Source organism: Lipophrys pholis, assembly GCF_963383615.2.
Source record: "Lipophrys pholis genome assembly, chromosome: 12".
Lineage (NCBI taxonomy): Eukaryota > Metazoa > Chordata > Actinopteri > Blenniiformes > Blenniidae > Lipophrys > Lipophrys pholis.
The window spans coordinates 21,485,551-21,499,091 of record NC_137641.1 but is presented as its reverse complement, the minus strand read 5'-3'; the positions used below and the strand labels follow the sequence as shown (position 1 = coordinate 21,499,091).

General features: G+C 40.6%; 1 protein-coding gene across 2 annotated transcripts in view; it reads left to right on the top strand.

Moving 5' to 3' along the window:
• Positions 1 to 13,541, top strand: part of unc5cb (unc-5 netrin receptor Cb) — a 119,203-nt gene that overhangs the window by 63,693 nt on the left and 41,969 nt on the right. For both annotated transcript variants that reach the window (XM_080477357.1, XM_080477356.1), the window contains exon 3: positions 8,310 to 8,453. In XM_080477357.1, coding sequence (XP_080333483.1) covers positions 8,310 to 8,453 — 144 coding nt within the window. The remainder of the gene's footprint in view (positions 1 to 8,309; positions 8,454 to 13,541) is intronic.

Below are 13,541 nucleotides of genomic sequence, written 5' to 3'. Positions count from 1 at the left end.
ATTGTTTGTAGTTTGACCTCTTTACAAAATTGTCCTGCAGGCCAGATTGGGGCCCCAGGGGGACTAGTTTTGTCCCGCCGCCTTTATGTTTGGAACATCTGATTTAAAGTGTATTACTTTCGACCTGATGAATTTTTTTTTTTTAAATATCGAGTTAAGATCATTTAATGACAAACTTCATTCCGAACCTTCGTTCATCAAGACATTTTTGCAACAATTATTTTCAAACTTATGTTTACCGAAATAAAATTGCTTCACACTCATGTCAAATGTTAAGGTTGAGTAAAACTTAATAAAATGATACAACACTTTCCGACTTGGCACACATTTGGCTTGTCAGCACAACGGTGTCAAATTTATAGTATAATCATCCTTTTTGCAATTATCTGTGTATTCACACATGCTGAGAAACTTAACAAGCCACTTTATTTGATGAAGTAATGACGTTACCTTATCCACATGAAAGTCTCGACTAACAGGGTTTCAATGAGGACAACTTTCCTTTCATGTGGCACATGCACACTACCATTTCTATGGTGTGTGTGTGTGTGTGTGTGTGTGTGTCTATGTGCATGTTTGTGGGCATCTCAGGGAAGTGGAGGTAGAGAAGCTCCAGCAGGGTTGTTTTCTACAGAATTCAGCCCCCGAAGGCGCCAGAGCCATTACACACAACAGCCCAACACTGATTGGCTGCATTCAGCTGCTGTATTGGAAATTGAGTTCTTTCTGTCGCCCACAGGTACCAATCACATCGCATTTACCCTTTTCATTCCACTGTTTTGCCACACGCATGTCTGCAGGCTCACTTGGATACACACTGACAGCTGCTCCTTCCCCATAAATGTGAATGTTAGAGCCCAAAAACACGCGTACACACACACACACACACACACACACACACACACACACACACACACACACACACACACACACACACACACACACACACACACACACACACACACACACACACACACACATACACACACACACGCCTTTCAAGGATCGGAAAGCAAGTTTTACCTGAAGTATTTGATTTGAAATAAAAAAAAAGAAAAACGATGCCCATCGAGTGCTGTTTGGCTGAAGTATATACATAAAATATATAAAGATGATCACACACACACACACACACACACACACACACACACACACACACACACACACACACACACACACACACACACACACACACACACACACACACACACACACACACACACTCACACACAATAGAGTGTTGCACTGGTACAAGACACAAAAGCAGATACACAAATGCAAGAAGTGTTACAGTCAGCACGGATATAAAAGATGCGTTAAGAACCTGAATTCCAAACTGAAATCCTTTCATTTTGACCCGGTGTACTTTAGGAAGAATACACTCATCTGAGCATGTGTTTCATAGTTATGATTATGACAAAGAAGAAGGTGAAGATAGCTTGCCTCTTAGCCTTTATGTCACGAGGATTTGTGCTAAAAGCATCAACATGAAAAACAACCCACACATCATACACGCACCCACTCTACATAGCCATATCCACAGGCTATTTACTGCACAGATATTCATTCATTTATGCTCTTGCTCCCCACACAAACACTCACAACTCCACGAGAGCCCAGTGAATATGTGTAGCCTCGCTCGGCCCACTCCATTGCTCTCTGATTTCCCCAGATTGACAGAAAAGGAACACCGATAGAAACTGGCCAGCCTGGTCAATACCACTGATAGCGTAGCCTGAAGAAATTGGATCCCTCCCCTTTCTATCTACACTATCCTCCTTTTCTTTTTCTCTTGTTTTCTCGCCGTGTCTTGCTGTCTTGTCGGCAAGAGCCTATGATGTCCTGCAAATTAGACCGAAAGACAGATTTGTATTCTAGACCGTGCACAAACAAACAAATTCCAGATATACATTTAGGTATTTGGCAATACTCATACATCCATTCCTCTTCTACAACTTTTTGTCTAATTCAAGCTCACTCAAGCCAATCGCAGCTGAATCCGGGTTGCTTGTGCGTGTGTGCGTGCGTGAAATAATATAGTTTTACCTTGACAGGCTCAAACGTTGTACAATAGCTTTGCCATTACAAAGAAAACTTGCTGCAAAGTAAAACAAAACAGCATGTCAAATATAAGCTGCATGTTTGCATCAAAGGGAAAAAAGGAAGCAAGTTCTTCAGAAGTCTAAATGGAAAACACTTGTGTAAAACTGTCAGTGTAAAACTGTCCGGGAGCCTCGTTTGTGGTTCAATTAAATCGGTCATTTAAAGGACGGAAAGAAATTGACACATGAGCAAAATCTGTCCTCAAAAATGTGTTTACATTTGCAAAAATGTTGTTGTCTTTGTAAATAAAGTAAAGTTTTCATTCAGTTTACTTTGATTCAATGTTGTACCACCATAAACCATTAACATCTTAAGATGTTGTGAATACTCTTGCAAGGCACAGTATGAACCAAACTACAACAATTTTAGGATTTAAGATGTTTGAATCACGAAAACAACAAACTGTTAAAAGTTCAGTACATGCGTCATCAGTAATTGCAGTGCAATCAGCAGTATGGGACTCGAATCACTGCGAAATGTTTTTCACAGCATGAAGCAACTCTCCATTAAGCCTGCTGAAAAGATGTTATATAGGTATATATATCCTTTTGAAGGTATTTTAATCCAGTGACATGCAGTGAGTCATGTGCGGCTGGCAATTTGAAACAAAATACATATGGTACAAAAAATGGACTTACGCGTACATAAGTGGTTGTGATTGTACTTCATTGTCGGGGGCAGATGATTATTACCTGTGTGCTTTGAGCAGTATCCAATTAACACAATCAAATGGCAGGGGGAAAAAATAACTAAAATTGGCATTTTATGGATCAAGTGCACAGACTTATATTGTATTGTATTGTGCCAGATGCGTTAGTTTGTTGTTAAAGTGGAATTGTAGAGGTTGTATGTAACTACAAGCCACTCTGATGTGAACCAAGACCTGATTTGAAAGAAAAATACACCTGATTACTCAGGTTTACTTAGAAGAATAGTTATGTTGGGCATGCAAGACATAATTATTATATTATCTTATTAAAACACACATTTTAAGAATTATATTTACTGTACGTTGGATCGGGACAAATTAAAATAGTCAAATGATATGCAGTGAATCTAACGGTTACAAAATGTAGACTTTATATGACAACTTTCCAGATATTCCTTTTAAAAGCTTTTATTTTATTGGATGGCTACAGCTGTTAACAACAATGGATTATAATGTGAAAAATATAAGGTCGTTCAGCATTCATCGAAATGTGAATAGTGAATGGTAACGAGACCCTTTTAAGGTTGAGTCATATCCGTCACAGTTTTGACTTGGTTTTATATTGGTTTCTGCCCATGTCAACTCGCCCCTGTAGCCTTTACTTCTCAATGTTGATGACAGATAAAAGACTCTTGTGAGCACAAAGCGCATTGATCCAAGTAAATGAGTGGCAAATTAATTATAGCCCTCTGCTGCTCATGTAATACACTGGTGACGGCTTGTCACTGTTTCTCAGATATTAGTTCGAAGATGAAACAGAAGTAATCTAAATCTGGCCAGATAATCGGAGCGTTTACCCTCTTTTTTTCCTCCAGCTTTTCTTCAGTGACCAGTGTTCCTTCTGCCGCCTGACTGAGCTAATCAATAATCTCACCCTGTGACAACACTGAGGAACTAGACCAGGGTAATAACCGTATTAATAATGAATCATCTCAAATGAAGCGCTCTCCCTCAGCCAGATATTAATGGGACGTATTATAGAATAATTTCAGTGGCTAATAGCCACATCGGCAGGCGTGAAGTTGCCCCTCATCACTGGACCCTGATGTGATTCACAGTTGCTTTTCCCCTCCTGATTGCAAATTGAAGGGTCTGTTCTGTTTTTCTGTCATCATTGTAATGCTATACCGCGTACCAGAAGCTGAGCAAACACATGAAGTCACTGGATGAGGTCAGCGTGCTCAGTTTGGAGCTCCGCTCCTTTAGCCGTGATCCTTCTGATGTTTTTGAAGTGTGAATTCAATCCAGGTTCAGGAAAAGCAATGAGGTCACGAATGACTCCTAAAGTCGACTGGCAGCCGTCATCTTTAGTTTCTCTTACACTTCCGAAGACTTAATCTGGCAGTATCAAATTGTACACGTCAATGTTTAGATGTGTTTTTCTCTGCAGCAATGAAAGGGGAAAAGAAAACTGACCGATTCTGTTGCAAATTCCAGACCTTTTGAGAATCACAAGACTCCACTCATCGTTTCCCCTTTTCATTTCCCCCATGCTTTGCAGTGTGTGATTTTTTATTTTTTCCCCCCCTCCAACTTCACATCCATCCTTGACATTCTCAATCTAGCAAAACACCGTTCTCAGGCAAACACATTGGCAGACAGTTCAGAAAACCACAGGAACACCCGCTCCAACTCACACGTGCATGTGGAAACACACACGCATGCAGAAGCAAATGGTGACACAACAGACGCGCGGCTGTTCCTCTGCCTGTCGGCTCACACAGTGTAAATTTTACATGAGGGCTAAGCTGGTGTGTGGGATGTCACTGCGCTTGGTGTGTGCGTACCAGAACAAGGAGGCTGTGTGAATCCAGTGAACCTGAAAAAAAAAGGCTTGTTCATTTTTCAAACCTCCATTTCCATTGTCTTCCAGTCAAGCAGAACTTCAGATATCTACCATTTAAACACGCTTGAGTCATTCAGAAGATAATGAATCTTTTCTTTATGTGTAGTTGCCTTGAGAAGCAGAATAAATATGAATATTCACCCTAGATACTTCCAGTCATGTATACATGATTGGCTTTAGTGTGGATCATCTATTAGTATATTTTCAGCCATAAGTACCAGCAATATTTTTTTTTCTCTTTTTTTTATATGAAATGTTTTCAGATGAATTTATTGGCAAAGCCTGATTAAGAAAGATGAATCCATGAAAAATCAAGTGTTATCACTTTAAATCACACGTTCACCTGTGTCATTGGCAGAACTGCTATATCAAGTCATATCAGATCACACAAGGTGTGTTCACTGATATCAGGCAATACTCCCTAGAAATATGCTCTATCCAGCACATGCCACTCCCCTTCTAGATTATTAGCTGAGATTAACAATGTGCCCCAAATTATCCTGTTGTCTCTCTTGTTCAGCTGGCACTGAATCAATCATTAATAAAACAGATTTCAGACAAAGGGTAGATAACAGCTTGAGCACATGTTGGCACTCAGAGTGAATGATTTATGACACAATTTCAAGGCATTACGTAATAATAATAATGATGATGTCACGTCAACAACACACAGCATCTATGAGGTGAACTTGTGCACACTTGCATTTAAAGTTCAAATATTTTCATGTTGTTGTTTTGTACATCAGCATCATCGTGAAGGCACAGCCACACCTTGTGATTTACAATAATCTGGAAGTTTGACTAGAACAATCTGAGCGACGGTCAGTGCTCGCTACAAAGCTAAATGAAACCTACTGAATTCATTTTGCTGTATTATCTTCTCGGCCACCAAAACCTGGAAGCTACATTTTTGTTGGCGGCCATAAGCTACTTCATTAGAACTACCAGGACTACCAGATTGTTGTCAAGATGAATTTGTCCTGAGTTTGCTCCCTGGTTACCTATCAGTGTTTGCAGCAACAGTTAATGCTTTATGGTTAAAACACGACACTACACCTGCCTTTAGACAAGCTCTATTTAGACTAACAGTTTTGGCCTTTTGACGGCACAGACATTAATCATTAATTCCACAAATGTCCCCTGTTTGAATTAGCATGCACTCTGTGCAGCTCTTTTAATTTGTGTCTCGTCAAGAGACACCAGGCTCGCCATTCTTTTGGAATTAGCTGGTAATGATGTGTGCTGAGGGAAGGGGAAAAGATTTAGCAAAAAAAAAAAAAAAAAAAAAAACACCCACAGAAAGCAACAAAAACTTTATGAAACAAACATGTTTGAAAACTAACTCCAGGAATGTGTAACATGACATTGATAAAACACTCACCAGCCACGTTATTCGGTATACCTGTTCAAGTGCTCTTCAACCCATCTAGTCAATCAGCCAATCACACGGCACAAACTCAGTGTATTCAGGCATGTAGACATGGTCAAGATGACCTGCTGAAGTTCAAACCGAGCATGGAGGAATGCGAAGGAGGGTGATTTGAGTGACTTTCAATGTTGTTGTTTGTGCCAGTTGGGCTGGTCTGAGTGTTTTAGAAACTGCTGATCCAGTGGGATTTGACTCCAAAGCCACGATCCAGTGAGCAACAGTTTCTTTGGGGCCAAATTTCATTGTTGATTGTCAGGATTAAAAAAAAATGCAACAGAAACCCAAATAACCACCCAGTTCAGTCATGATAAGCAGGAGACCATCTCTGACCACACATGTTGAATCTTGAAGGTGAGGGGCGACAGCAGCAGAAGACCATGGTGCCACTCTCCCATATTTCCATGGAACTGAGGCTCCAGATGATAGTCAGAAACACAATCAAAACGGGGATCAATCCGGCCTTCAGGCTGCTGCTGGTGGTGCGGTGGTGGATATTTTCCACTTTGAGGCTATTAATATCAGTTGAGAATTGCTTAAACACCATTTTAAGTTCAGTGAAGTCAAAAAGCCTCCATAGTCAGCAGATTTCTGATCAGAATTGCACTTCTGGAAGCATGTTGAAGAGTTACATGTTCAGCTGACAAATCTGTAGAAAATGTTCACTACTGGCAAGTCAGTGTAGACCAGAATTTTCAGCACAATCAATGTTAAGACGGTTCCGATTGTAAAAGGGGCTCCTCGCCTGCTACCAGCAAGAAGTAATCATATGAACATAGTCAGAGTTCATGGAAACATTTGGTTCCTATGTGTGCATTAGTCGCACGTACAGAAGGCAAAACAAACTTGGGTACCCATTTGTCTCAACATGAAAACATTTTGAAAGACGCTTTACAAACAAGCTTTGTTTATACACACTTATATTCTAGTGTGTCCAACTTAGTTATCACATTGCTACGAATGTAACAAGCCTCATGTTTTTATCATCCTGGGAGAAAACAGCTAAACTTTTGCGGGACCAAGTCATCACCCAAACTAAGAAAATCAACAGCTGCATGGCACTATAATTGATAGTTTGTTAAAGCGATGACAGGTTATGTGTTTTTGGCATTCGAACAACACGGTTGTAATGGCACGGTCTGGGCTCTGGTAACGTAATGGTGCACTGGATGTTTCCCTAGGCACACAAAAGGCCTTTGAGTTGCAACTGGCAGTATCTGAATGTCCATAGTCCACTTTCACATCATTGCTTGCCAGGTACATGAGCATGACAGTTCCAGGAAAATGACATCGACTTGATGTTTTTCCAGTGGTCCACACAACCCCCATATTATAACCTCCCCCCACCTAATATGGAAGCACTTTATGGATGAGGCTGCGTGTGACATTCACAGCAGGGATGTTCTTTTAAAAATTCCAGCACTACTGAATATGTGTTTCCAGTGTGAGTCCATTTGAAATTCAGGTAGCTGCAGAGGCTCACAGCATCCACCTGCAACTTTATAAATGCTACAGGATCAATACATATGTAATCGTTCATGGTACACCTTTGAGTTAAGACACACAGGACTTACAGTGATGCAGAATGTGGATGCAATCTGCCTCATAATAGTATTTGCCATTCATTTATTCATATATTCTTTCATTCACCAAATTTCCCTGGGAGTATGTCTTCCAGTACAAAAAAGAAAATTAGGTGGATCGAGAGAAAAAGTAAAGGTATTTGATCCATAACTTCACTGCCATACCATTTAACACTGATATGCGCATAAATAATTTAGATACTCTCCCATATAAACATATGCTTACATGCACAAATATATACGCACACTCTGTGGCAACAGAATAAGTTTAATCTCCTCTAAAGGGGCTGCTGTGGGTAGAGGCATTTGTTTTGGGGATGATTTGTTTGTTTGGGTCCTGGCACCCAGATGAGCAGTAATCAGAGGAGTTAGCAAACAGGATTGTGTTAGCCATGACGCAGAGAATCCTCCCTCACAGGGCCCGGACCCAAACGGCTCAGTGCTCTGGCTTTCCAATCCGGCCAGACTGTCACAAATACACACTGTGTGAGGTTAGCGTATGTGATGTCCACTAATCTTTTTCGACTTCCCTCATTTGCACTTCTTCTCGATCTGCCTGGTATTGGAAGGTGGAACTGATGCAAGTCTTTGGATTTCACCTTTTCCTAAACAGCTCTTTCTGTAATCTGTCTTTCCTCGCAGGCCTGGTGGTGAGAGAGGCCAGCATTGAGATCACTCGGCAGCAGGTGGAGGAGCTGTTTGGGCCGGAGGACTTTTGGTGTCAGTGTGTGGCCTGGAGCTCCGCTGGGACCACCAAGAGCCGCAAAGCCCATGTTCGAATCGCCTGTGAGTATTCTCCTTTTCTTTCATCCTCCTCTCCGCGGACCATCATTCAGTCGTTATCATCTCTCTCATCTCTGTATCCTTCTCCAAACAAAACCTTGTGGCTGCCAAGAAAATGCGTCTCACAGACAGACTTGTGTATCGTCGCAGATTCTGGAGATAGTGGAAGTGGAAAAAAAAAAGGGGTTTTACTAACATGGGACTCAAGTGTCTCTTTGAACTTGAGTTGGGGAAAAAGGCTGTAGAATCTGAATTGGCCTGGTTGTGTGCAGTATAAACCTACATAAGAGCCACAGAGGAAGGAAGAGAGCTGCAGCAGTGTATACACAGTTGAGAGCCTATGGTGCATGTTTATGCCAGCGTTCCCTATTTTTTTTTATTTTTTCCCTGTGTAGTCCTCATTTGTTCTCCGCCTATGTGTTTGTCCTCCTACTGAACAACACAACACAATTGTTTCCAAGTAATGAGAAACACTCTGTGCTGACTCTAAAGTTTGGTCTTATTTTTTAACTGTTCCCCAAAGAGTGTGCCTGTGAAAATCTGAAAAGTAATGAAACCCCCAAAGACGTGATGCGGAAAGCGGAATTGTTTAAGTTCTAATGTGTGACATCAAGGCAGCATTTTCACAGAATAACACCTGTTACATAATACAATAGCTCACGCGTTGTTTGTCAAAATTCTACCTGGAGGGAGGTTTTTATAGTAGCAAGATTGTTTCTCTTCCAACTCCTGTCAGCTCATTTACTGCTGTGACTGACAAGTCGTGCCTAAACTTTACTGTTTACGTTTTGACTTGTGGCACATGGGGAAATTTGGAACACCCACTTGCTATGTGTATACTACACTTCGTCAAACACATTGTGTTTACTGCTGGAAAGGGCTTTTATTAAATGCCACTCATGTTGTGATGCTCTTTTCTGTGGCAGATGGTACGGTTCATAGTCAATATCTACAGTTTTCCCTTGACCTACTTTATTGAAAGAGACCTTCGTATTAATATACTTGTCTGTCAGTTATTCACTTTAATTTCTTCTTGCATCTTTTTATCTTTAGATCACCCGTATCAAGCCCCCTTCTAACCGTTGCCTTGATTTTCGGCACAATTTTATCTTTCCCTGAATTCAGTGTATACCCTTCATTTCAAACACCAGCAGCCCCATCTTATTACTGTTTCTATTCTACTAGCCTGGTGAATCAGAACTATGCCTCTCAGTCTCCCACCGAGCCCACTCCCGCTGCTCCACCTCCTATAATCACCCGTGATGAGCAGCCTGCCAGCACTAACCTATCCCTCAAATCACAATGGACCCCTCTTCCCCTCCCATTAGCTTCTGCTGAATGGATTAGCTCCTCTACTGGGCTTTCTCTCCAGGCAAGCTTCTTGTCAGAGCCAGACTCGATCCCGTTAGGCTAATGGAAGCTGGGGTTGTTTTCCTCCCCTCTCCCATCATCTAAACATATACAGTTTAATCAGCCGATGAGTCACAGCCAGCTCTGACGAGTTAAGAGGTTGCTGTGTTGAGGAAGTAGCTTTCAGACTTGCAAAAAATATAAATAAATAAAGAATCTGCCGTGGCTGAAAGTATTGTAAAAGCCTGCTGTGGAGCAAGGGAGGATGTGTAAAATCTATTTGACTGCCTTTCCTTCATGTAACCTCCACAAAGCTGTTGTAATTGGCCTCTTTTTCTTTTGGAGGGGGGCACTGATTAATTAAAAAGAGGTTATAAATGTGTGTTCACACCATCAAATAAATACATTAATTGAACAGAATTGTCTTTTAGATCTGGTGGAGGGTAATCGCCACAGCGAGAGCTATAAATTAACAGTGGCCTTGTGGTTTCACAATGTGAGCAAACCCTTTATTGTATCACAGGTAACTTTACCAATATTTAAATCGCTTACTGTACTTTGTCATTCCTAATCTAGATTTGCACCAGTAGTTAATCATTTATGAAGCGATGAGGGTGAGGTTGGCGTAATTTCACATAATAAGCATCCAGGCACGTCCACTCAAGGTAATGGTTGTCATATGTGTGTCTTTTCTGCGGGCTTGTGAGGTTGGAAGTGCGAGTGCTTCGGGCAGAGAACGGTGCGACTCCCACAGGAATGTCTACTCAGCTGGTCCCACACCCTTCAGCTCACCGCAGCTCCGCTCGGAACTGCCAGAACTGGGGAAAGGAGACGCTCGAGTCAGGAGGCATACTTTAAACCCGCATCCAAACAATATGAAGTGTAAAATAATCATTGCATGCTTTTTCCGTTGTCGACCAGAATAATGCCAAAGGTTGGCAAATGAAGGTGAAATAATAATACGGACACAGGATCTTACATTTTAATTTAAAACGCTCTAGAAGACTCACCCCAAGAAGTATGAGTGATGAAAGCATTAATATTTTATATAAACTCACAAACATTAGCCTTTCTCGTAACACTACTAGTGGGATTCAGTCTATTAAGGGGATTTTATGGTCTGTACGATAATGTCCTCTCCTGGTGGTTGTTGTGCAGCTAAGCTGTGGGTTGACATTTAAGATAGAAATGAAAAAAAGATGCCTGTGGGTTTTTGAGATGAAGGAATAGACAATCTCCCATTTAATTTTAGCTGACAGCCAAACAACTTCAATCTGAATGTACATACAACACAACACTTCTTTCCTCCAGTGTTTTAAAGTATCAAGGAACCAACCCAGAACCGACCCTAACATATGACTCACCGACGACCCAGTGCTCAGACTGCAAAACCACTGAGTCCATTAGCCCAAACACTTTAAAGAAATTCTGTGCATGGATGTGAACTCGTTTTTCGCTGGCACTTCTTCCTTGATAAACACTTTGTTACATCGTGAAACACGTTGGGTATTATTTCTAACAAGTGGCTGCGAGGCTTTGTGGTTCTTTTCAGCTTGCCGAAATATATTCTGAGATACTGCACGCTGGGAATCTAAACCAATGGAAAAATCAAATTACGTTTATTAAATTTGACTGCAGCACATATGCAGTAAATCAAAAAGTGTATCGGAGTGTAAGAGAATGTGTGTGTGTGTGTGTTTGTGTGAAAAGCCTCCCCACCTGTCACAGTGTGAATGCATACTCTTTTATCTTTTAGAGGAAATTTGAACAAGGATCTGTCTTTGCATTGTCATTCTGCGATACCATATGATATCAACAGGAGAAGTACGTGGACAGTTTTTAAACAACAGCAACTTCATGCTGGATATTTACTTTCCTTCATTGCTTCCTGTTTTGTCTTTTCATTTCTTTCCAAGATTTTCTGTTTTTGTCTCGTTCACCTTCTTTATTATTTTCGCACTTTTCAATTCCTGCTCCCCTGTCCTTCTCCATCTTTCTGTCGTGTCCATTCCTTTTTTATCCTTTCATTTATTTTTCTCTTTCTTTCTTTCTGTCCTCCTGTCTTCCGATCTTTCCTTCTCTTCTCCTCTTTGTTTGTCTCAGCAAAACCAAACGCCTGGGATCAACTGCTATAAACCTCAGTCAAAAGCCCCTGCAGTCATTCTTTCTTTTAATTTCATACTAGACTCTTACAGAAATTGCTTTCAATTCAACACTCAGCCTTTCAGATTTTATAATGCACTAAAATTTGTGGAATTATAGCATATTCCCCGGAAGACATGCATACTCTCAGGTTGAAAAGGGACAAGGGCTGTTATTGAATTTGTTATTTTAAGGTTAATTTTTTTCATTTGGAAAAAAAAAAAAAAAAGGCTTCAGGTATTCTGTAATGCTTCCGCATCTAGCATGATCATACATTTTGTCATAGGAGGATGATTGAGTTTCACCTTTAGAACTGAACATTAATTGTGCAAAATGTCTGTATTTCCATATCATGTTTCCTGATTTAATGATTATCACGGGGGAAAAAGCAAATGATTAATCTCAAAATCGATTTTTGACAGGTTATAAGCATTTAAATCGCTGGTGAATGCTGTTCTCATGTTATTACATTCATACACAATTTCCGTAGACTGTGAATAGCATTTCTTTACTTTGATATATAAAGAAACAATACCGTGGTACACAGCACACCCAAGAGCCTTTCGAGTCTTTGGAAGATTTATATTGAGTTTGCTTTAAAGTCTGAAGTACAAATTCTGATGTACAATCTGTGTCACTGCTCATCTGATGGTGTTTTTCTTATACTCCCATCTAACACTCAGATTCAAAATCAATATACTATTGTAGAGCTATCTGACATAATAAATCTCTTCTTTATTCCTCGACAAAATGTCAATACTAGTCCATTACTGTTATTCTTAAGAAGAATAGCCTTATCCTTTACACAGGTTGAGACACTGAATGAGGGTTTTCTCTTGGTTCTTTTTCAGAAAAAGAAGCTGATATTTGTTTTTTAACCTTTAATATAAACCTTTTGGTTTGCTTCATTCTTCAGTTATTCATGCCTTTGTGAAGAGGCATGCAATGCGCTTAAAGACTATCCATGCAGATCCCAGTGGACTGTGGAGGGCATCCTGGACAGTCCATCACAGGACAAACAGAAAAATAGAGAAGCAGGCACAGTCATAGTCACATCTACAGGCGATTTTAAGTCAGCGATGGTGAGCCAATTTATGTTTATGAATGTAAGGGGGGGATGGCTGAAGTACCTAGAGAACTCCACAAACAAAGTCCGGCAAGCCTGGACTCAAACCAAGGCCATTCTCGCTGTGACGCAACGGTGCCGGTCACAAATAACTAACCCTGTATGGATTTCAGTCTTCGTCCTCGTCATCATCATCATCATCGTCATCATCATTAGTCCATTCAGATATATGTTTAACAACTATGTGTAATAAAACGGGATTTACTGCATTCATCATTACCCTTTCTTCACCACGTCTTTAAATGGACTAAAGAGTGTGTATAACAGGTATTTTACAAAGGCCCTTGAAATGCAATCACTCGAGTTTGGAGGATTGATTGTGAATTTGACGCTTCACTGGCTCCAAAGTTCCCAAGTAGTGTTCTCCATTAAGTCCTCCTCTCCTTTCATTTTTTTTCCCCTTCCTCTTCTTGTTTATTGTGTGCGATGTCCATCACTCCCGTCTGAGTGTGCAGCATGATGTATGTCTACCG